The 24,989-nt window shown below is 35.4% G+C and overlaps 1 protein-coding gene across 1 annotated transcript in view; it reads right to left on the reverse strand.

Moving 5' to 3' along the window:
- THEMIS (thymocyte selection associated) overlaps window positions 1–24,989 on the reverse strand; it is a 183,326-nt gene that overhangs the window by 133,981 nt on the left and 24,356 nt on the right. The window contains exon 2 of the mRNA XM_059399149.1: window positions 3,968–4,126. Coding sequence (XP_059255132.1) covers window positions 3,968–4,126 — 159 coding nt within the window. The remainder of the gene's footprint in view (window positions 1–3,967; window positions 4,127–24,989) is intronic.

Below are 24,989 nucleotides of genomic sequence, written 5' to 3' on the forward strand. Positions count from 1 at the left end.
GTAATAGTTGGAAACTTCAATAATAGTTGGAACTTTCAAAAATGGATAGATCTAGACAGAAGATTCTCAGGGAACAGGAAGACTTGAACAGCACTATAAACCAACAGACGTCTGTAGAACAATCTGCCAAATAATAGCAGAATACTCATTCTTCTCAAGAGCACATAGAATATTCTCCAGGATAGGCCATGTGTTAAGCCATAAAACAAGTCCGAAAAAATTTAAGAGAATTGATAAAGTATGTCTTCTGACCACACTAGAATTCAGTTGAAATAAATAACAAAAGAAAATTTGGGAAATTCCCAAATAACAAAGGATGTTTAAAATATATATTAAAGTACTTTTTGAGTTTAATATCTAACTAGGAGTTTACATTGACAGTTTTAAATAGAGTATAAATAAAGAGATGTTTCTGTTGAAATTAATTTTAAAATGTTAATGGCCTTAATTTCTCTTTCTCCCTAGTGCTAACATAGAAGAATTACTTCTATACTTGATCTTTCATCATCACCTCAGAGACCTCTTTGAAAGAAAGTATTCTGTAATCATCACTAATCACTTTTCCCTTCCACATTTGTCCTGATCCATACATTAAAACTAGTTTTGTAAATAAATTTTTCTAATTGTTGCTCAGTTGATTGAAGCTTATCATGTCAACTGAAGACTCAAAAAATTCTAAATAGTAAGTCCCCAAATTAAAGTGCTAATCAAAAGCTAAGTGGGAAATTGGCTTTATAGATTTTAGATTTGCCAATTTCCACAATCATGTGAGCCAATTCCCCAAAATAAATATATAATATATATTCTAAAATAAAAGAGGGGGAGGTGGGAGTATGGGTTGTCCCAGTAATAGGTATTAAGGAAGACATGTATTGCATGGAGCACTGGGTGTTACATGTAAACAATGAATCATGGAACACTACACCAAAAACTAATGGCGTACTGTATGGTGACCAACATAACACAATAAAAATTTTTTAAAAATTTAAAACTAAGTGTTTTCACTACTCTCATAAGAAACACTCCTTCTACTAGAAGATTCTAGTCATTTTAACTTACTAAATATTTATATACATCATCTTCTAAACACTGTGGGGATCATAGCAGTAAATGAGATTCAGATTCTATTGTTAGCAATGTTGTAATCTGTTAAGCAGTAGTCCACAAATAACTTCAATTACATTCAAAATGTAATAAATGCAATCATTAGGGCATGAAAAACTATAGTTACTTAAAAAGGGAATTGTTACATTCAACTAGAATACTCAAGAAAAGCTTCTCATAAAGCATTGGTCTGCAACCTTGACTGCTTATTAGTATCATCCTGGTCACTTTAAGATATTTTGGTAACCAGACTTCATTCCAGACCAAATAAATCAAAATATCACAGGCGAGTGGCCTGAGAATCAGGATATTTTAAACCTCCCTAGGTGATTTCCAGTGTGCAGCCATGTTTGAGAACCATTGCTATAAAGGATGGGGTTACGTAAGGAAGGAGTCAATAGAATTTAAAACTAGGCAAAATTCCAGTAGAAAGGAAGAAATACTGGAACACTTGGAATAATCCTCTCCTCACATAGCTTATTTATTTTCATTCTCCAAATCTGAGCTCAAGTATAACATTTTTCAAAAGCTTTGAAAAACTTGACTCCACTTGATAACAGTATTAAACCTGACACTTAATATGTGACAAGTACCATTCTGAACACTTCAAATATATTTCAATGTTCAATTCTCTCCAAAATACTAGAAGATAGATAGTATTATTATTCCCATTCTACATGAGAGGAGAGTAAGTAATTTGGGAAGGTTATACAACTAACAAATGGCAGAGTTGAAATTCAAATATATGTAATGACTCCAAAGTCCATGTTCTGAAACATGACCAACAGAGTTAGATATTCCTTATCAAGACTCTCATGGAACCCATGCATATCTCTCCTCTCCCTCCTCCCCTATCTTTCTCCTTTCCCTTCCTCCTTTCCTCCCCCTCCCTTTTCCTCTGGAAACCAAGGATATTTCATTCACACCATGAATCACATAATATTTTAAGTGTTTCCTAGATTTTTCTCCTCCACTAATCATTTATTTGCTCATTTCACTCATTCATCCATTCAATACAGGACTACTGAAAAAATGCTTGGTACTATATATAAACTCATATATGTCATACTTTATTTGCCAAAAAGTTTTAGTCTAAAGCAGAAGTCAACAAACTACAGTCCACAGGCCAAATTCTACTGGCCAGCTATCATTGTAGGTACAATTTTTATTGGACCACAGCCACATCCGTTGGTTTATGTATCATCTTTAGCTCCCTTCATGTTACAGCATCAGAGTGGAATGGTAGTGACAGAGATCATCTGGTGGCAAAGTCTAAAATATTTACTATCTGGTTCTTTTTTTTTTTTCTAGATTTTATTTGTTTATTTGACAGATAGAAATAACAAGTAGGCAGAGAGGCAGGCAGAGAGAGTGGGGGGGGGGGGGAAGCAGGCTCCCCACAGAGCAGAGAGCCGGACGTGCGACTTAATCCCAGGACCCTGGGATCATGACCTGAGCTGAAGGCAGAGGCTTTAACCCACTGAGCCACCCAGGTGCCCCACTATCTGGTTCTTTATAAAAAAACATTTGCCAACCTCTGGTCTGGAGAATAAGACAAATGAGAAAATCATCAATGATTACCCAATGCTATTGGTGAAAAAGATATTGAGAACATAAAAGAGAGATACCTAGAGTAGGTTAGGGCAGCAGCAAAGCATTACAGAGGATATGGTATTTGAGCTCATTTTGGAAGGGTGAGTAGAGTTAACTAGACAAAGAGGAGCAACCAGTTAACTAGACAAAGAGGAGCAATCAGTAAGATCAGACGCGGAAGTTTAGCAGTGATCCAGGGAGCCAGATTCTACTTACAATAGGAATAAAGAGAATAAATATATTTAAGAGATATTAGTCCTATATAACTTTATGAAATATCTTTGATTTCTTCATTCTCACTAGCATAGTATGTAATGCATACAGTTAGAACTCATTAACTCATTGTTAACAAATAACATTAAGTCTTAAATGAAGAATATTTATTAAAAAGGGGAAAAATAATTTACCTTCTAGTAGTCCTTACAAAGCACTGATGTGGAGAAAAAATGAACCCTCATGCACTATTGGTGAGAATGCAAATGGGTGTAGCCACTGAGGAAAACAGTATTGCATTTCCTCAAAAAAATTGAAAATAGAGTTTCCATATGATCCAGTAATTCCACTACTGGATATTTATCCAAAGAATACAAAAATACTAATTCAAAAAGATGCATGAACCCCTATGTTTACTGAAGCATTATTTAAAAGAGCCAAATTATGGAACTATGGAATCAGCTCAAGTGTCCACTGATAGATGAATGGATAAAGAAGATGTGGTATATATCTGTGTGTGTGTGTGTGTGTGTGTGTACACATATGGTGTATATATATTGGAATATTATTCAGCCATAAAAAGGATGAAATCTTACCATTTGCAATAACATGGATGGATCTAGAAAGTATAATGCTAAGTGAAATAAGTCAGTTAGAGAAAGAAAAATACCATATGATTTCGCTCATATGTGGAATTAAAAATAAACAAAACAAATGAAACAAAGAAAAAAGAGACAAGCCAAAAACAGACTCTTAACTATAGAGAATAAAATAATAGTTACCAGGCAGGAGGTAGAGGTGGATGACTGAGTGAAACAGGTGAAGGGGATTAAGAGTATACCTATCAGGATGAGCACTGAGAAATGTATTAACGGTTGAATCACTGTCCCGTACACCTGAAACTCATATAACACTGCATTTAAAAAAAAACAAAAAAGAATTCTAGTTTTTTAATCCACTACCCTATAGTGAAAAGAAAGCTACCACTTGTTTTCAACTGTATAGATGCATAATAACCATAGTTTTATAAATGTGAAATGGTTGCAATATACTGTACCTGGAAAATTCATAGGCAACTCAAATGGTTGTAGAGGCTCACAACCCTCAATGTGCTCAGAAATTTCAGCTATGATCTTCTTAATTTTGAGATCAGTAACTTTAATCACTTCTCCTGTTGACAAACAGCATTCATTTCCAAACATTTCATAAATGGAACCTTAAAAAAAAAAAAAGAGTTATAACAGCTTAAAAAAAAAAAGAATTAAATCAGGGAGAATGAAGTAGGAGTCTAAAGCTTCATATAAAGTGTTTCTATTCAGTTCCTCTCCTAGCTACCTACTAAACAGGAATTTAATCAAGCTTGGCAAAATGTACAGCATGTACCAAGAAAAATATTAGATTTTCACACCATCCACTGGGCAAAGTATAAACAACCTTATTTTTGTTATTATTGTAAATTAGATTTATGGTTTCCTCAGCACCGTTAGCTCATCATTCCAAGGTCAAACTACAAACATATCTTCCCTTGCTGGGATTTATGATCTATTTTTGCTGGGTCACTGAATTAGGCTCATATGAGTCAACAGTGATCTAAGTATGTATTGCAAACAAGGTTGTAATACAATCCAAGATTCAAAGACAGAGTCTATACACCAGGGCCTTCCTTATATTAAGAGCATCATATCTATTTATTAAACCTGTTTCTCTTTGTTTTCATGAATATAAGACTTTTTGACCATTCTCTCTCTCAATTTTTGACAAGTTGGAAATATCTCTTGGTATCTTTATGGCAATAGGGGGCAGAACAGCCCAGATAAACTGAAAAGCTTCATTTCAGTTCAGAATTTCAGTCTTTTTCCTAACAAATCTCTTATCATAGATACTAAAGCTAAGCTTTTCACCCGTTTATTTTCCTTTTAGATCTCCTGATGGAAGATGAGTGAGCAGTGAAATAACCAGAAAATAAACAACAGAACGGAGGAAATGCAAAAATCTGGATAATCTACCCAAAGTAAAAGGAGAACCACTCCAAAATTACATCTTTAATATATTATTACTTTTCAACTGAGCATTAAATGAAAGGTTGATGTAAAGAAACATTACAGTACTGTGGGAATTTAAACGTATCAATTTTTCCCTACCCCCAATATAATTTATATCCTCTTTACCACACTAAAATGTGAACAATAGAAGTATGAGATTTCAGGTTGATTTGTTTTCCGAATTCTTCTCTATTGAACCCCCCTCTCACAGAATCTTACCTGATACATAGCACCTAAAACATTGTTGTAGCATTAATGATTATCATAAAAGTTATTAAGCCTGTCATCCAATCTAGCATTAAACAACTCTGTGATTGTATTAGAGTGTCAGCAGGGAACAGGGAGCACACTCATATTAGAATAATTTAAGGAGATTTTAACAAAGGGGCAATTTACACAGAGGCACAGCCAGTTCTAGGTAACACAAGAAAATAAATATTCTGACCTCACTCTTCTCCCTCCATCTGATCCTTTGCCAGGGTACCGTCCTTTGGCCAAATTAAGCCAGAAGCCAGAGGACAAGGGAGCTACTGATGCCACCACAGAAGTCAGCCCCCAAGGTAGAGAGTGGAAATGGAAGTCCAGCATACCATCCTCACTGCCCATTATTGAATGAGGGCCATTTTTGCAAATATGCTAGTATGTCTGCTCCCCAATTTCTGAGTATGTACTTCCATAACTCTCTGCTTTTCTAATACTATTCCCTTAACTATATATGTGTTCATATCTCCCATTAATTCCCAAATATATGGTATTTTCAGCTATCTCCAATCTTTTGTGGGACAACTGGGGTACTAAAGACATAGCAATAAATCTATAGCGACATTTTCCTCCAATGAACTTAGAACAGTTATTTTCTACGATCCTCATTTGGCAATTAATCACGTACTAACATTTATATCTTCAGTATTATCTCATCCTGTACTTAACTTTTTATGACTTTAGTTTTTATTACTCCCAATTCAAGTTAAACTTCATGAAAGACAATATTGCATCATATTATTGCATAACTACAACACACCAACTGCCCTTCCTTATTCATTCAGTAAACTTTAATGGAAACCTACTATGTGTCAAGCATTGTGATTAGCAGTAGGTAATGGAAATAAAATGCATAATCTTTTCCTCCCAAGAAGTGCTATCTTGAAGCAAGGAGACAAGTAAACAGACTGTACAATAGATTACAAGAAAGTTATAACATAGAAAATACAGAGCATTGTGGGAGAATCCTGGAAGCATTTAATTAAACAATTACAAGGTAGAGAGATTAGGAAAGGATTCCTGGAAACTACAGATGAACTGAGGGTTTTTTTTTTTTCTTTTCATTTCTTTTTTTTTTCAGATTTATTTATTTATTTGAGAAAGAGAGAGAACATGGCCAGGGAGGAGGAGGGGTACAAGGGGCAGAGGTAGAGGGAGAGGGAGAGAGAATCTCAAGTAGACCACGTGCTGAACATGGAGCCTACCATAGGGCTTGATTCCAGGACCTTGATATCACAACCTGAGCTGAAACCAAGAGTCAGACACTTAACTGACTATGCCACCCAGATGCCTTAAGTTGAGCTGAGCTTTAAAGGAAGCAACACAAGATGTTGGGGCAGGCAGAGGAAATAGTATTTGAAAAGGTACTGAGATGTAAAAGAGCTTGACACATTCTGGAAATTTCAAGTATTTTGTTAAGTCTCAAATGTAAGTAAGAATAGGATAAGAAAGGAGACTAGAGAAGAAAAAGAAGCCCAGATCATACAACATCTTTATGAGATTACCAATAAACAAAAAGTTCAAAGTCTGATGCAAAGTCAGAAAACCTAAGTTTTCAGTTATCATGATCCAGGAACTGATACCAATTTAATAAGAGGTCATATGTATCTAGGTGCTTACTATCCAAAGTGTGGTCAACTACAGTACCTGGAAGCTTGTTAGAATCTTGGCCAGACCCCAGATGTGCTGAATCAGAACCTGCACAGATCTCCAGATGAAAGCAGTGATCTGGGTTAAAAATGCATAACTGAAAGCCTCTGTCTTGAGACTGTTGCAAAACTAACCAGGAAAGGAAGGACATGCCACACAAAAGCATTCAATGTCATTGAGGTGAAGGATGTTGTAAGTGGGGACAAGTAAAATGAAAGATTTTAAGTAGGGAATTGACATGATAAGATTTTTCTTTGTCACATGAAATAGAATATTAACTGAAGTCTGTTGGGTTCAATTTCAACGCAATGAGTGTCTAATTATAAATGTAAAGTATATCAAACTCACTGACTTGGAATGCCATCTTTCTCTCAAAGGTTCCACTGGAATTCAAAATTAAAAGATGAATTTATGTGAGATTACTTATCAATTTACAGGAATAGAGGCCAGAGAATTCTAAGAAGAGAAAACTATTTTAGTCACCACACAAGCTTTTGACTCTTCAGGTCTCTTTCCAAGAATCTCTCCTTTTGGTTAAAAAAAAAAAAAAAAAAAAAAAAGTCACCTCTTTTAGTCATATAAGGAAAAGAACCTCATGCAAATACTAATCTTTTACATTTATCTTTATTTGTGACTTTCAATTTTCTCTACCCAAGTATGGTGCTAATTCATTTTAAATAAAGAAAGTGGTTGCTGATACACAACACTTGGAAGTTATGTCCATGAAAGGAGACAAGAATGTACAGCAACTTCAAATCCCTGAAACTTGAAGGGTTCCTGTCTTTTGTTATCACCAATATATAATGTCTCCTAAAATATATTTTTTTCCTCATTGAAAATATAAAATGGTTAATTTTTAAAATAGCCAAATTTCATAATCTTAGAACAAGCAAATATAACATATGTAATTGCTTTTTAAAAATTAGCTGAGAGGGTGCCTGGGTGGCTCAGTGGGCTAAGCCGCTGCCTTCAGCTCAAGTCACAATCTCAGGGTCCTAGGATCGAGTCCCGCATTGGGCTCTCTGCTCAGCAGGGAGCCTGCTTCCTCCTCTCTCTCTCTGCCTGCCTCTCTGCCTACTTGTAATCTCTCTCTGTCAAATAAATAAATAAAATATTTAAAAAAAAATTAGCTGAGATATGTCTGAATTACATGTTTATGTATAATACAGATGTAGATATTAAAATAGTTTTCATTTCATTTTCACCATGACATGTACTTTGAATATGCAAATCTAAAATCTATTAAATCTTTATAGACTGATTCTTCCCAAGTCAGAGCATATGTATTCAGGATAATGCCAAACATCAGAGAAAGCTGGAACAAAGCAGGCTGTTTTCAGTGATCAAACATCGCCCCTGAAGGCTGTAATGAAAGAGCCATGTGCCTTTGAAATCACCTTTCCTGTAATGCTACTTTGCTCAATAAAAATGACACATTAATATCCTTTTATGAGCTCATCCCTTATTTGACAATCCATACAAGCAATGCTAAGATCACACTGGAACAGCCAAGACAGTTGGTTCAATAGATTTTCCTCCATCTGCGATAGCAAGTTTAAAACTTACCTTGTTTAGAGGCTCTTTTTCCCCTTTTCTCAAGATGTACCCATTCCTTCCATTCTCCACTGCTTTCCCCTGTCCTACCAGGCCACTTACGCACCCTCTTACCTCCCCACCTTTCAAAGTTCAATCAATCCTGAAGATTCAGCTCATATCCATCATCTTCTTCAAAGTCTTTCTTGATCCCTACATCTAGGTGAGAATTAGTTCTCTCCTCTGCCCTCTAAAGCAGTTTGCATGTATCTCCATTATAGCCCCTATGTGATTATTATCATAGCCAGCTATTGGGATATCGTTTCTATCCACTGAAATTATGAAGATTTTAGAATTTGTCATGAGTTCCTAGAGATATGTCTTAACTATATTTATACCCATCCTCACAATCCACACAACTAGTAATACAGTTTTTGACACTTAGTGGATCCTTAGTGAATGTTGAATTATACATACCTTAGCTTTACTGTAAAATGACAATAAATTATTGTGACTAGAGTAGAAAGCATAGTCAACCAAAGCTTTGGCATGAGTTATGCTTTCATTTGGTATGTTTAATAGCAAATGTACAAGCATATATGAGATTAGCTAGCAAAGGCATATTAGAATGGACTATTCTAATATGAATCTCTTACTTATTAAGTTTCCCACTTTACCATTAGGTTTACCATTTTTATGTTGCTGAACTTGAGGCTGGTGCTCATGAAATAATCTGAGATAGGTTTAGGAGAGTTAAGAAATTACATGTGCAAAGTTTGATTGATATTGTATGATAGTGTATGTAGAGCCATGCCAGATTGGGATTGCTGGTAAAGATGTGTCTTTGCTCCTCATAAACAGGTGTGATTATTCTTTCTTTGCTTAAGGGTTGTGCAAATTACCAATAAGAAGTATTCCTACAAAGGAAACATAGAAGTGTGAAATAATTTTATTAGCAATGCTGTCCCTAGACTTGGTGGTTGATAAGGCATTCAGAGACCATTAAAGTAATAAGTTCAATTTTCCAAATGAATCTCTAGATAGTTTACTATAGGCATAAAGCTTGAAGTGGCCTATGATTATGACAGACATTTACATAGCCAGCCAGTCTCCCATAAAAAGACTGTCTCCATCCCCTGTAGAGCAGAGCAAAGTTATTCTCACTGTATGAAGAATATGCCTAAAAATACTTAAGCATGATACTGGAATGCACTGTGGAAATGAGTAAGCATGAAACAACAATCTTGCAGTTTTACTAGGGCTAGATTCTACCAGTTCACACTGGATATCCACAGTGAGGTGTATAAATCTGAATGTTGACAGGAAATGATCTTATAAAGTCATACAGACTCTTTTAACCCATTGCCAAAATACCAATATAAAGTATACTGGTGGGCATCATCAGATGCCCAGCAAAACGTTGGCATCAGGTAGTAAGAAAATGATGGCCACACTAAGAAAAATTAAGGTATAATAATCTCCCTCACCTCTAAGAATATGGGGTTCTTCTTGTGAGGTGGAAATTGAAGTGTTATGCAGGAAGCCAAGCCTAAACACAGAAATATGCTAGAAACTGTAGTGAATGTTGTTGAGTCTTAAAAAGAATAAACATGAGGGATGCCTGAGTGGGGTAGTCGGTGAAGCATCCAACTCTTGATTTCAGTTAAGATTGTGAGTTCAGGGTCGAGAGATCAAGCCCCACTTTGGGCTCCGCATTCAGTGGGGAGTCTGCCTGAGATTCTCCCACTCCCCCTCTGCTCCTGTCACTGCCCCCATGCTCTCTCTCTCTCTAAAATTAAAAAAATAATTTTTTTAAGTATAAATATGGAAGAGCAATGAAAACCACAACCATGCTGTTAAGGCTGAGGCCTGAGAGCCAATATAGCAAATTAAAATAGTAGTGAGGCCAGCAATTAGAAAATGTCCACTTTTCAATCAGTCTGTGTGATGTGTGTGACACTTAAATGACTAAGTTTTAGTGGCCGAGGAACAAAAATGCATCATTTCAGATGCTAGCTAAAAACTTGATATTTGTCTAATGGCAGAATCAATGTAATAGATTCAATAAACTGTGATGAAATTTTGCATGTTGGGTATTAGGACAGAAGTCATCATTGTGTCTCTTTGTGTTAACAATTATCAGAGCAAAGGGATTTGGGATGTGTACCTATGAAATGAATATCCCTCCTACACATCAATGAAACACTTCCCTATGGTGATGAAACAAATCAGTGATTCTACATCTCCTGACACCACCACTGACCAAAATTCCCCATGTTATACCCAAGTTTTAACCCTCAAAATGATATCATAAATACTATTATAATTTTTTATATGAACAATGTTTCATTGGGAGCTTATTATTTTAGGAAGAACTTGGTTTCAAGTACATTTTATGTACTTTAATATAATTGCCTATGCTTTATATCCTAAATATTCAATATAGCTACTACAGACTTCTATAGCCATTTAAAATAATAAACCTGTTCTCTTCATCTCATTTAATGAATATAAATATACTGATTGAATTGATTATACATGGGCTCCAATGCACTGTAATGTGTTCATCCAATGCATAAAAATTAAGCTTCACTATATTATAAATTTTCCTTAAGTTCATTAGCATTGAACACCTCATTAAGTATTTTGCTTATGAAATATGGTTTAGACATTGAGAGTAAAAGTTTAGAAACTTTTATAAGAATTTTGAAGTTATTTTATGCTCACTGTATTAAATAATAAATATATCTTTGTATTTTGTATGTTTTTCACTTTTTAACTTTTTAATAATAACTCATTCATACTGCATCTTATTAAAGTACCAGTCCATAATGGATTGGGAAAACAAAGAAATTGGACCTTCAACACAGTAGGTTGGCCCTAAGCCATTAAGTACAAATGTATGACCATAGTCAGTGCAGGAATCAGGAAGTAGTGTCAGAAAGTTCGAAAGTTAGAGTGAAATTTGAACACACTGGAAAAAGAAATTTATAAATGAATAGACTAAGCCCTAAGCAGTATTATTAACTAATCTATCTCAATGTCACCAGCTGCCTGAGTGCCCTGACTAAAAAAACACAGGAATTTTAATCAACTTGACAGTAATAGTTCTAATTGAAAATTATTACATTGGCATTCTAATTTGTACATTATAATCTTCTGATTGTATGAGGCAGTGCTTGAACCTAATTGACCCTGGATGCTTTGAGTTTTTGGACCTACACAGCTAAGGTGCAAAACCCTGAGCAGGTGAAGTCTCTAGGCAATGAATTCCATGAGTTCTATCTAACTAGAGTGCCAAGTATTCCACACTAGAGAGATGGCAAATATCTAGACTATATTATACCATTTTCTCTTCCCATCACTAGTCACCCATGGCACATTTCCAGCTGAATCAAAATAAGGCCTAGTAATCTTCCTCAACGTGAGGTTCCAGGTGACTAACCATCAAGTGAAGACAGCATACCAGGTATGAATTACTTCCAGCCCAGTTCTGCACTATCTTGCTTTAAGCCTTACTGGCTGATTAGATAGATAGATAGATTTTTAATTATTTTTATTTTATTTTATCACTTTTTACTTATTATATTATATTACTTATTATAGTTATTTTTATTATTTTTATTTTAAAGATTCTTAATCCTTGGATTAAGCTAAATTTTTAAAGAATTGTATTTATTTCTTTGTTAGAGAGAGAGCACAAGTAGGGGAAGCAGCAGGCAGAGTGAGAAGAAGGATTCCTACTGAGCGAGAAGTCTAATGCGGTATTCGATCCCAGGACCCTGGGATTCGTCTCTGAGCCGAAGGCAGACGCTGAACCGACTGAGCCACCCAGGCATCCCAGATTGAGCTAATTTACTACCACGGGCTTAGTTACAAGAAATCTGGCAGAAGAATGCAGACTCCCTGAATCTATCTTTTTTTCCAGGGCGGCTGTGTGTACTGAGGCATAAAACACTTAACTTGATAACAATCACAACTTCATACAGCCCAACGGCAGCCAGGGGATGTTTCAATTTCATTTACATCTCCAAGCACAGTGCTGCTAATTCTAAAGATCTCTTGAATCTCTGAGTTTCAGTGTCAGACAGGAGCTTAAATACCATCTTATCCTATCAATGTTATTACAAAAACTGAGTCCCTTTACAGTATATCTACCAAGGAGTTGTCCAAACTATATATGAACACTTTCACTGATTGAACTCCAACTATCTCTAGGTAAACTACTCTACTTTTGAGCTTTTGAGCCATTCTGACCGTAAAAAAGCTCTGCATTTTATTAAGAGCAATATGTACTCTTATAGGATATACCCTTTAGAACTATTTTTAACCACTGATATCATACAGAAAACATTTCTTTTTTTTTTTTAAGATTTTATTTATTTATTTGAGAGAAGAAAGAGTATGAGCAGGGGGAAGGGCAGAGGGAGAAGCAGACTCCCCTCTGAGCAGGGAGCCCAATGTGGGCCTCCATCCAGGACTTGGGATCACGATCTGAACCAAAGACAGATGCTTAACCAAATGAGCTACTTAGGTGCCCCTTTATTCTTTTTTTTTTTTTAAGTGTTTTATTTATTTAACTAATCTCTATACTGAAAGGGATCTCGAACTCATGACTCCGAGATCAAGTCACACACTCTTTGGATTGAGCCAGCCAGACATCGCCCATTTAATTCTTCTACAAAGCAGCCTTAAAATGTTTGAAACATAGCTGTCACAGTTGTCCTTTCTAACAAAGCTGTCAAACAACTGAAATATGTTCGGGGACACTCCTCAGAGCATAGGCTGCCCCATTACATAACTACTTATAGCACCACTTACATGGATGTGCATGGCATTCTCAGAGATGGGTAATGTGTATCCTGCCTCTCAAGAGGCGTGCCCTTGTGTGTGCCAGGGAACGGTCCATCGTGCCTATCGAGGATGAAACTGGCCACAAAACTAAAAATCTTTGTGCGAGCAATAAGGCAGCTATTTCACACTAGCAACGTTTGGCTTTATCAACCAGTGAGTCAAAGTAATTTCTATAAAAGAAAAAGTAAAAATGTCCTACAGCTGAGTAGTAAATTGAAGCAAATAATTCCTCACTAGTAACTGGATTCCTCTCTGCATTTCTTCTACTATTAAAGCCAGGACATGAAGTTTATTTCTCCCGTCAAGGAGAGAGATTTAGTCATTATTTAGGTCTGAGACACAAAAAATTTTTCAATACTTGGGGAGATTATAATCCTGAAAAGAGATTTTACTGGAAGAGGACAATTTTTTTTCTTTTTTTCCCACAACTGCCAAAACCTTTTTATGTGACTATAAGAATCAAATAATGGAAGATTATCATATTGTAGACAAGGGAGACTCAGTGCCTGACATAAAGGAATTGTCTGTCTGGCTACAAAAGAATTAGGATTTTTTTTAAATTGCAAAGATGAAAAAAAAATCCAATACCCTATTTTTTATTTCCAAAATGTGCTCTTTGTGCCATACCAGGAAACAAATTAGTTTTGTAAATCAAAGCTTTTGATTTATGAGAGCTGTTTCTTACTGAGAGAAGTAAAAGCCAGGTTTTAAAAAGAAGGTCACAGAACTTGTGCTTTGAAGGTAATTTATAAAGAGAATAGAGGAATCCAAGGCTGCCTTTTGAGAGGCCAACTGGGAAGAAGAGAGTTTAGTTCAATGGAGAATCATCTTGGAGATTAGTTGGGGCGAGGTACAGAGACCTCCATCAACAGCCTACCAATGTCCTTTATGATCAACTCCAGGAATCTGTGACTGCAGTCCCAGACGAATAGCTGTTATAATAAATACTACATATACATGAAAAAGCAAACCCATTTTCTCAGCTTCTCACATCTATCTTTTAAGGGCCTCCCTCAATGAGGTCTGAACGCCCAGTAAAAACGAAGTCTATCCATACTTACAAAGGTCCTTATGTCCACCTTCGGGTTTGACGACTTCCTAGACTCATGGAATTCAGGAAAGCTGTTATACTTACACTTATAGTTTATTATAGACAAATGTTACAGTTTAAAATCAGCAAAGGAAAAAGACACAGAGGGCAGAGTCCAGGAGACAAGTTTCTAGTTGTCCTCTCCCCGTGGAGTCACATGAACAAAATTTAATTCTATCAGCAATGGTGGATGACAGCATATACAAAATATTGCCAACCAAGGAAGTTCACCTGAGGCTTGGTGTCCAGGGATTTTATTTAGAGGTCAGTCAAATAGGTACAGAGTATCCATAAGACTGACCTTAACTACTCAACACTCAGCAACCCCCTCAGAGTCAAAGTAATACAGCATGTCCCAGGACCTCAGCCAAATGAGAACTGGCATTCAGCATAAGCCACATCATTAATTAAAGCTATCTAGAATAACCCAAGTTCCAAAGTATACAGTCTTATCAGGCAGGATATTCCAAAGGAGCCAGTCAAAAGCTAACCCTTTCTTTAGATTATGCAGAATTTGAACATCTAAAGGCTATTGAGTTAACCCTTTACTATACACCATGGATCAAGAGCTTGTTAAAGCTTGCCAGAAAAAAAGTTGTCCAAGACTTGTATAGAGCAAAAAAGAGTAAGAGCTGTCCTTCTAGTGGAAAGCTGACTATCATCTAGCAGACCTTTTAGAAATCATCGGATCCTATAGAGATATGCATCTTCGAATGGCACTAAATTGACTTACAGAAAATTGATAGAAATGTAAATGTTATATAGCTATAGCAATGCAAGTGATTATTTTCCACTTAAATAAAAATAAATTTTCCCACTATACATACAATTGACCTATGCCTTGTAGAAAAGATAACCCTAAACATTAGATATACAAGGATAATCAGGTTTGAATACTGGAAAATTCATATCAGCATTTCTGATTGTATTTTTGCACGTGTGTATGTGTGTTTTCAAACTGGTTTTAATATCTCACTGGTCCCCTCATTTAGTGAATTTAATAAAATCTTTCATGTATCCATTTTATGTTTAAATGAGTGATGTTTTTATCTTTGTGAAAAAATTTATTTTATCAACCTCACATTAGTTGCACAGTGTTTGCATTCTCTTTTCAGTATGTTTACTCATTTGTAACAGAGAGTAGGATCCTTGTTTCCCAGAAGTGCACTGATAATCTGATAAGGAAAGTATGCAATGCCTATATTAGGGTGGAAATGAAGTGTTGAAACTCACTCCCCTTGCATATGTAAAGTGTTATATATGACTTATACTGCAAATTTCCTTTCCTTTTTTTTTGTTTGTCCTGCTTTCCCATCCCCTGTTTTCTGATTTACTGAAGAATTAAAAGAAATAATTGATAGGTGAAGAGAGACTAAAGATCTATATTGTCTCCAAAATATATTAAACTACTCTAATCCTTCTATAAAGTACAATATGCATTATAAGGTAACTATCCAAAATGTCTATAGTTTTATTCAGTGAATAAAAATTTTATTTTTTTAATTTTAATTCGAGTTAGTTAACATGCAGTATTATATTAGGTTCACATGTACAGTGTAGTAGTTCAACACTTCCATACATCACTCTGGTCTCATCTGGACAAGTGGATTCCTTAATCTCCATCACCTATTTGACCCATCCTCCACCCTCTTCCCCTCTGGTAACAAAAAGTTTGTTCTGTATAATTAAGAGTCTATTTCTTGATTTGTTTCTCTCTCTGTTATTTTTTTCCCTGTGCTTATTTGTAAAAATTTTAAAACAAACACTGTAACATCATTATATAGTTATGTGACTTAAAAATATATTTTTACAGATCAAATTTCTTATAACTGTTTTATCATTAAAAAAGGTCTGCAACAGATTAAATTTCAATACAATTTTTAAGAATAGTGTTTTTTAATTTTATGTTCAAAAGAGACAAAAGGGGCACCTGGGTGGGTCAGTGGGTTAAGCATCTGCCTTCGGCTCAGGTCATGATCTCAAGGTTCTGGGATTGAGTCCCACATCGGGCTCTCTGCTCAGCAGGAAGTCTGCTTCCTCCTCTCTCTCTGCCTGCCTCTCTGCCTACTTGTGATCTCTATCTGTCAAATAAATAAATAAAATCTTTAAAAAAAGAGAGAGAGAGACTGAGAAATTTTAAAATAATAAAATTCTAAAGTACATTCTAAATATTAAATCACCCTATGTTAAAGCACTCACTGTCTTCATAATTCTATAAAGTTTTGAAAACAATCACACTTAATTGAGATGACAGGTATAATATTTAAAGAATTTCCAGTATTCAATCTTACTAATCAGTAACTATCGTCCACTAAGAACCTATACAATTCAGGGCACAATACCAGAAACTAAAAATACAAAAAGCCAACTGACCAACCAAATAAAGAAAAACAAAGATCCCTTTAGTTTATGTTCTAGATAACTAGAAGTGAAAAGCACATACAAATGGTAAAGAATGGAAACAAGTAAGCTAGTAATGGTAAAGAATGAAAACTAGGGCTAGACACAGAGAATTTATATTTATATTTTAAATATAAAAAAGCTTTAGTAAGCTTTTTTATATTTAATAGAACTGATAGTAGCCAAGAAAAAAAAGGGGGTGGGGTTTCTGTACTGTAGAAAAGGAAATGTGACTACTCTCTTTCTGAAGACTGTTCCTTTCTTTTGGGTAGGGGAAAAAAAACTTGAAGAGCTCCTTTACTTACATAAGTCATTATTGTTGGAAAAACTCTGAGGCAATTACTGACTTCATGCAGCTATGCTTAGCCAAATGATTACTCTGTAATATTAATTGATATGTTTGAGGCAAAAGTCTTTCTCTACACTGAGAAACGAAATAATGAATGGTTGTGAATTCACCCCAAGAAGCTCAGTTGAGCTGCTGAAGCAAACTCCAAAACAGTTGCTTAAACAAACAAACAAACAAACAAAAATGTCTATTTCTCTCTCAAAATACAATTCAGTGGTAACTTGTCAGGATATACATGAAGTCAGTATTGGTTCCAACTTTTTTTATTTGCCATTCTCACCTCTTCAACATAAGGCTTTCCTGTTAGGTTCTAAGGTGGCTGCTCCCACTCCTAATAACATGTCTAAATTTTCAGTTAGTGAGAAACAAAATATGAAAGAGAAATGGAGAAAAGGAGGAAACATTTCCATTGTTTTACTGGCTTGCAACATAAATTTCACACATAAATACTTTAACAACCCTGAGCCAAAACTTAATCAAATGTCCCAAACAAGTTTCAGGAGAGCTGTGCAATGTCATCTTTAACTGGGCAGTTGTGTTCACAGCTGAAACCTTTGTTACTACAAAAGAAGGAGAGAATGGATATCGTTAGGGGGACAGTTAACAGACACTTATCCAAAAGGTGAGGGAAAGGTATGTATATTTCATGATTTAAGTTAAGCTGCATTTTGCCTGTAAATCTTACATTGTCAGGGTGGAGAGACATGTATTTTTCTTTGAAACACCAAATCCAGGAGGTCTGTTGCTGAAGTGAGAGTGCAGATTGGAATTTCAGGGCTGATCTTTATCTCTTCTGAAAAGATATAACTATCAAACACATACACACACACACACACACATACACACACACATTCACACACCAAGACATGCATAAAACTCTTCTCTTCATTCATTCATAGGCATTTAACTATGTAAAATTCACAGATAAGAATTCCTTTAGAGTTGGGTTAAAATCGAGGATCTGTCTTTAAGAGATGTATGACCTTAGGCAGTAGCTTCAATTGTAAAATGGAGATAGTACCTCAATTTCCTTACCTTTAAAATGAGAATAGTAACATTACTTTAAATAGTTACTTTGAGGATCAAAGAAGATAATTTTTCGATGCATGTGGATCAGTACCTGGCATCTATATAGGGCTTAACAAATATTAGCCATCACTGACATCATCATTATTATTCCCTATGATGTTAAAACCAAACGAATCCATATAATGTTATATTATTATAAGCTAGTGTGATTTTTTCCTGGCCAAGATGAAAGTAAGTGTGCTCTTATGGATGAAAGTAGGGCTTTCCCAGAATTAAAAAATCACTATTTCCTTTATCATCCTAAGAGAAGAATGTGGAAGAGAAAATAGAAACTTGAGAATGGCAATGAACCTTATTCCTAAACTTGTATAAATGAAACTTGGTATGCTACAAATTTACAAGGGTGCCAAAGAACTGATTTTCTCATTCCCTGAAGTGACCAGTTGAGTGGGTCTGAGATGACTAGTGGCTTTGGCTGGTAACCTCTGGTTGTAAGTTGCCTTATCTATTTTCTTCATGTGTCAAATAAATATCGCTATATATATATATATGTGTCTGACATAATTTAAGGAGTTGGAAGGAATGGTCAAATAACACTCCTAATGGAAAAGATAAGTGCTCTCTCTCATGTGGAAGTTGTTATGCCAGGGAAAGTTACAGCTCTACAGCCATTAAGAAAGGCACCCTGAAAGACAGTTTATTTGTGTCTTTATCAAATTATTCATTTTTCATTTTTAATCTATTCAATAAATTAATTGAATACATGCTATTTGACAGAAGAATTACAATAAATTCTAATGATATAATGTTATTTTCTCAATAGTGAGGAAATGACATGTGGACTCAACCTTCATGAAATTTTAAATATATTAGAATTAAAGATATTAATACAAGAATCATACAAATTCATGATTACAAAGTGATAATTACTATGAAAGAAAATTGCATAATACCAGGAGAAAGACCCTGGGCTTCTGGGCTCCTTGAGTGTAATATCTGTAGTATATTTATTTGTTAAACCATTCAACAAATATTTATTGAGTGTCAAGCATACTAATCTCAAGGTTACAGTAAAAGTTTATTAAAATATTGCAGCTGAGACTTCTGTTTCTGGGAAGATGAAGTGGACATAAATTTTCCTAACCTCATATATCACAGTCTTGAAGGTGAAGAAACTGGCAACCTAGAAATGCCAATGGGTACAGACAAAAACAAAACAAAACAAAACAAACACTCCACAAATCCTGTTCTCTCTAGCTAAACAATCAGGAAAGGAACAGCATAGTAAGAAAGAAAATCTTTTGACAATTACCTTATACCACAGAAAAGAAAGGATGGTTCACATGGGAAAGGATGTAAGGAATCTTAGAATTCCACCCTCGATTAGTGTAATTAGACATTCACCCACCCATTGCTGGGATGGTATCAAGAAAGATAGAGTTGAGATGGGACTTACATTATTGTGAGCCAGTAATAAGCCCCTGATCCCTGTCGGGGAAACCATGAAAACAATCTGGACTTTCACCTTCACCCATGAGTACTGAGGTACCCTATTCCCTCACCACTGGAGTGATGTCAAAAGATGCCTAGTGAAAAATCAGGACTTTCACTACTGTCCAGTGTAATGAGGCACTCCCCAGCATAAAGCCATGTGAGTTATAGTAATGAGGCACTGCCATCCCTCTCATCGAGTGGTGCCAGTGAAGGCCAAATGAAGAGCCAGTACTTCCATTCTGGCCAGCAGGAAAGAGGATAGCTTCCCCTTCATGTATCAGTAGAGGATAAAGAAGGAGACTAAACTTATAAGCCCACCTGACAATAATGAAGCACTGCATTCCATCTCTGGCTGGAGAAACAAAAACCAGAAACCAAACAAAGAACTAGAGATATAATGGTGATTTGAGCCTTGATATATTAATAGTTGCATTAAATGTAAATGGTCTAAATGTATCAATAAAAAGACATAGTTTGACAGAGCAGATTTAGAAACATGAATTGATTATATGTTAATTCCAAGAGACTCATTTCAAGTATAATGATAGGCAGGTTGAAAGAAAATGGGTTTTCATTCAGTTCAGTTTATGTGTATATATGTACACACACTTTATATATTATATATATATATACAATGATGTGTGTATATATATATACACATAAACTGTATATATGTGTATATGTATATACATATGCATATACATAAGCTGATCTGAAATGAAAATGAAAATACAATGTATCAAAGTTTATGGAACACAGATAAGGAAGTACTAACCAGGAAATATATAGTACCAAATGCTTATATATTAAAAACAGCAGGGGCACCTGGTTGGCTGAGTCAGAACACAAGTGACCCTTGATCTTAGGGTTGTGAGTTCAAGACCAATGTTGAGTGTAGAGATACTAAAAAGTAAATAAACTTTAAATAAATGAATGAATAAATATGATAAATAAATAAATAAATGAATAAATATGATAAATAAAAATTAAAAAGGACAAAAAGTCTCAAATCAATATAAGCTCTTCAGGAACTTGGAAAGAAAAACAATTTAAAAAGAGAGAGAGAAAATCAATGGACCAAAAAGAAGAATCCTTGAAAAGATCAATAAAACTAACAAATCATTAGCAATTCTGAAAAAGAAAGAGACAAAATACAAATTACCAATAAGAGCACTAAAACAGAGGAAATAGCTACATACCCTCTGGCAATGTGCAGAAATTTGTTGCACAGTAACAAAGCAGCAGAAAAAGAAATCACAGAATTGATCCCATTTGCAACTGCATCAAAAACAATAAGCTACCTAGGAATAAACCTAACTAAAGAGGTAAAACATCTGTACTCTGAACACTATAGAACAGCTATGAAATAAACTGCAGAGGACATAAAGAAATGAAAAGCATTCCATGTTCATGGATTTGAAGAACAAACATTGCTAAAATGTTTATACTACCAAAAACAATCTACACATTTAAAGCAACCCCTATCAAAATATCATCAGCATTTTTCACAGAGCTAGAACAAACAATCCTAAAATATGAATGGAACCACAAAAGACCCCAAATAGTATAAAATTCTGAAATAGAAAAACAAAACTGGAGGCATCAAGATTCTGTATTTCAAGCTATATTACAAAGCTTTAATCATCAAGACAGTATGTTATTGACACAAAGACACACATAGATCAACGGAACAGAATAAAGAACCAAGAAATGGACCCACAACTACATGGTCAACTAATCTTTGACAAAGCAGGAAAGAATACCCAATTTGGAAGAAAAAAATTCTCCTCAACAAATGGTGTTGGAAAGCAGGGCAGCAACCTGCAGAAGAATGAAATGGGACCATTTTCTTACACTATACACAAAAATAAATTCAGAATGGATGAAAGACCTAAATGTGAGACAAGAAATCATGAAAGTCCTAGAAGAAAGCACGTGCAACAATCTCTTTGACCTTGGTCATAACAACTTCTTACCAGACACATCAACACAGGCAAGGAAAACAAAAGCAAAAAAGAACTACCGAGACATCAAGATAAAAAGCTTCTGCACAGCAAAGGAAACACTAAACAAAACTAAAAGGCAGCCTATGGAATGGTAAAAGATATTTGCAAATGACATAGCTGATAAAGGCTTAGTATCCAAAACCTATAAAGAACTTATCAAACTCATCACCCAAAAAACAAATAACCCAGTTGAGAAATGGGCAGAAGACTTGAATAGACATTTTTCCAAAGAAGACATACAAATGGCCAACAGACACATGAAAAGATGTTCAACATCACTCATCATCAGGGAAATACAAATCAAAACCACAATAAGATACCACCTCACACCAATCAGAATGGCTAAAATTAACAAGTCAAGAAACAATAGATGTTGGCAAGGATGTGGAGAAGGGGAACCTTCTTGCACTGTTGGTGGGAATGCAAAGTGATGCACCCACTCTGATAAATAGTATGGAAGTTAAAAAGGGAATTACCCTACAATCTAGCAGTTGTGTTACTAAGTGTTTACACAAAGAATACAAATATACATATTTGAAGGGGTATGTGCACCCCAATGTTTATAGTAGCATTATTAATAAGAGCCAAACTATGGAAAGACCACAGATATTTACTGACTGATGAACAGGTAAAGAAGATATGGTACACACACACAGGAATATTACCCAGCCATCCAAAAGAATGAAATCTTTGCCATTTGCAACAATGTGGATGGAGCTAAACTGTATTATGATAAGCAAAATAAGTCAAGTCAATCAGAGAAAGACAAATTCCACTTCACTCATATGTGAAATTTTAGAAACAAAACATGTATATATGGGAGGGGGATAAAAAGAGAGGGAAACAAATCAAAGGAGACTCTAAATGATAGAAAGCAAACTGAGGGTTGATGGAGGGGTGGTAGGTGGTGGGGGTGATGATGGGTGGTGGGTATTAAGGAGGGCACTTATTCTGATGAACCACTGAATGGTACTCCTGAAACCAATACTGCACTGCATGTTAACTAGCTACATTTTAAATAAAAATGTGAAAAAAAATTTTGAAATGACAAAGTCATAAAAATGCTTAACAGATTAATGTTTGAAAGGGGTTAAGGAGGAGATGGGGGAGTGGAAGGAAATGGGTGTGGCTATAAAAGGGCAACATGAGTGATGAGATAGAAATGTTCTGTATATTGAATAGATCGATATCAACATTCTCACTGTGATAGTGTTCAATTACTTCGTAAGATGTTACAGTTGAGGGAAACTGTGAAGGATATGTGGGATCTCTGGATCATTGCTTATAGTCGCATATGAATCCACAATGATCTCAAAATTGTTTAACTTAGAAAGTGTGTGCATATCTGCAATCATCTCAAAATAGTACAATTTAACTGAGTGTGTGTGTGTTTGTGTGTGTGTGTACTATGCACATGATGCACTGCAACTTTCCACATCAGTGACAGACTGAGAAAGCCTGAGTCGAACACAAACACATTCAGACAAGGTAAAGTGGTAGAAGCAGCCAAGAAAATTTATAACCACAAAACTGCAGTAAGTCCTTAGGAGAGTAGTAGCAGAGGTAGAGGCAGTGGGTTATATTAATGTCAGAAGACATGTGAGCCTCTTTCACCTTTGGGGCTCCCTGAGAAACTCCAGAGCAGCACCATCCAATAGAACTTTCTGCGGTGATGGACATAGTATAATGTAAGCTGTCTGCACTGCAGCTAATAGCCACGTGACGTTCATGAGCACCTGAAATGAAACTACTGACTAAGGGACTTAAATATTAAATTTACTTAATTTTAAATGTAAATTGCACCATATGGCTAGTAGCTTCCATATTAAATAGAATTTCCTTTTCTTACTAAAGAAAGGAGGGGGGCTTAGATGAGAGCCTAGATTTTGTTGTGGATAGAGTGATTCAGAGCTCCGTCAGTCTGAGCATCCTTTTAGCACCTTGATTGTCCTCTCATGTTAACCAAGTCAGCAACAAACAACTTAGAGTACAATCTCTTATACATGTAAGTAGTTAAAATGTGATTATGACCAAAAGGAGAAAATCTGGATGGCTTGTTATTAAAAATGATGGAAAGGGCATTCCGGAAAGAAAATATATCACTCTTCAGATTTAAATTAACAAGCGTTAAAGGATTATCCGACATCAAATATCTTTCCAAGATGATCTGATTACAAAATAAAAAGTCAGGAGATGGAGAAAACTAGACAGTAGATTTGACCTGCAGGCAATGCAGTGCTATGACTCTATGATAGCTCTCCCAGAAGCAACTTGCAGAGTCACAAAAGACCAAGGGCAATGAGACGTGTTACAGGTACCGCTGGACCAGAGCCTGAATAGAATGGCAGCTGCAAACCTGAAATGGCTCTCCATGAACTGGTAAAAGAAAAGTAGAAAAATGAGCCAAAATGACTTCCAGACTGTAAAGCTGGGGCACTGAGTGAATGATGACTAACAAGAAGAAAAAAACTGGCAGGGGACCAAGGAGCTCAGTTCTTGATATATTGTTTCTATTGTCAAATGCCCATCCTCAAGCAAAGATGGCCCCATCTAGTTCCTCTTAAACAGCTATTTGCCAATGGGCTGCACAAAAACTAATTGGGAAAAATTTAAAAATCCATATTCTTGCACTATACTTTAGGAATTCTAAATCTGATTCTCCAGGGTGGAACCCAGGAGCATTTTTTTTTTAAGATTTTTTTTTTTTAATTTTTAAGTTCCCCAGTAGATTCCAAAGTTTACTTAGGTTTGTGAAATGCAGTTTCAAATCAGTAACTAGGTAAAGAGGAATCCAGACTACATATGTCAGCCTGAGAAATTCTACAAATTTAGGACTTAGATAAAACTCTAAGAGCAAAACCAAAAAAGCAACTCTAAGGACAAATCTCCACTGAGAGCTAGAAGAATAGAGTATCTGGGACATGTGTGAAGATAAATGTTTAATATTACCATCATGTGCATGTAATTTATTTCAAATACTTTAGCATAGACAGTGAGGTACATATGTGTATGCTCATTAGTTTTAACCTATAGCCCCCCTAGGGAAAAGATGAGGAACATGTCAACATTCAAAGCACTATAATCAGAAATATAAGCCCAAGGTGACTAATTAATACAAAAAAGATTAATCCGAAGTCCATATTCTTTAAACTACCACAGTACTCACCTACACGTATCTCCTATTAACACAAACGTTTCTTAACTAGAAATATGAATATTAGTAAGACTACTTCATTGGTGAAATGAGTGATGTTGGAACTATGTTGATTAATTCTAAAGGTAACATGGAAATGCCTGCCTTGCAAAGGGGTAAAAGAATCTAGTAAGTTCAACATGGACTCTGTGTTTCACAGCCCTGATTCAGTGGCTGA

This window comes from Mustela nigripes, chromosome 5 (assembly GCF_022355385.1).
Source record: "Mustela nigripes isolate SB6536 chromosome 5, MUSNIG.SB6536, whole genome shotgun sequence".
In the NCBI taxonomy this organism is placed as follows: Eukaryota; Metazoa; Chordata; class Mammalia; order Carnivora; family Mustelidae; genus Mustela; species Mustela nigripes.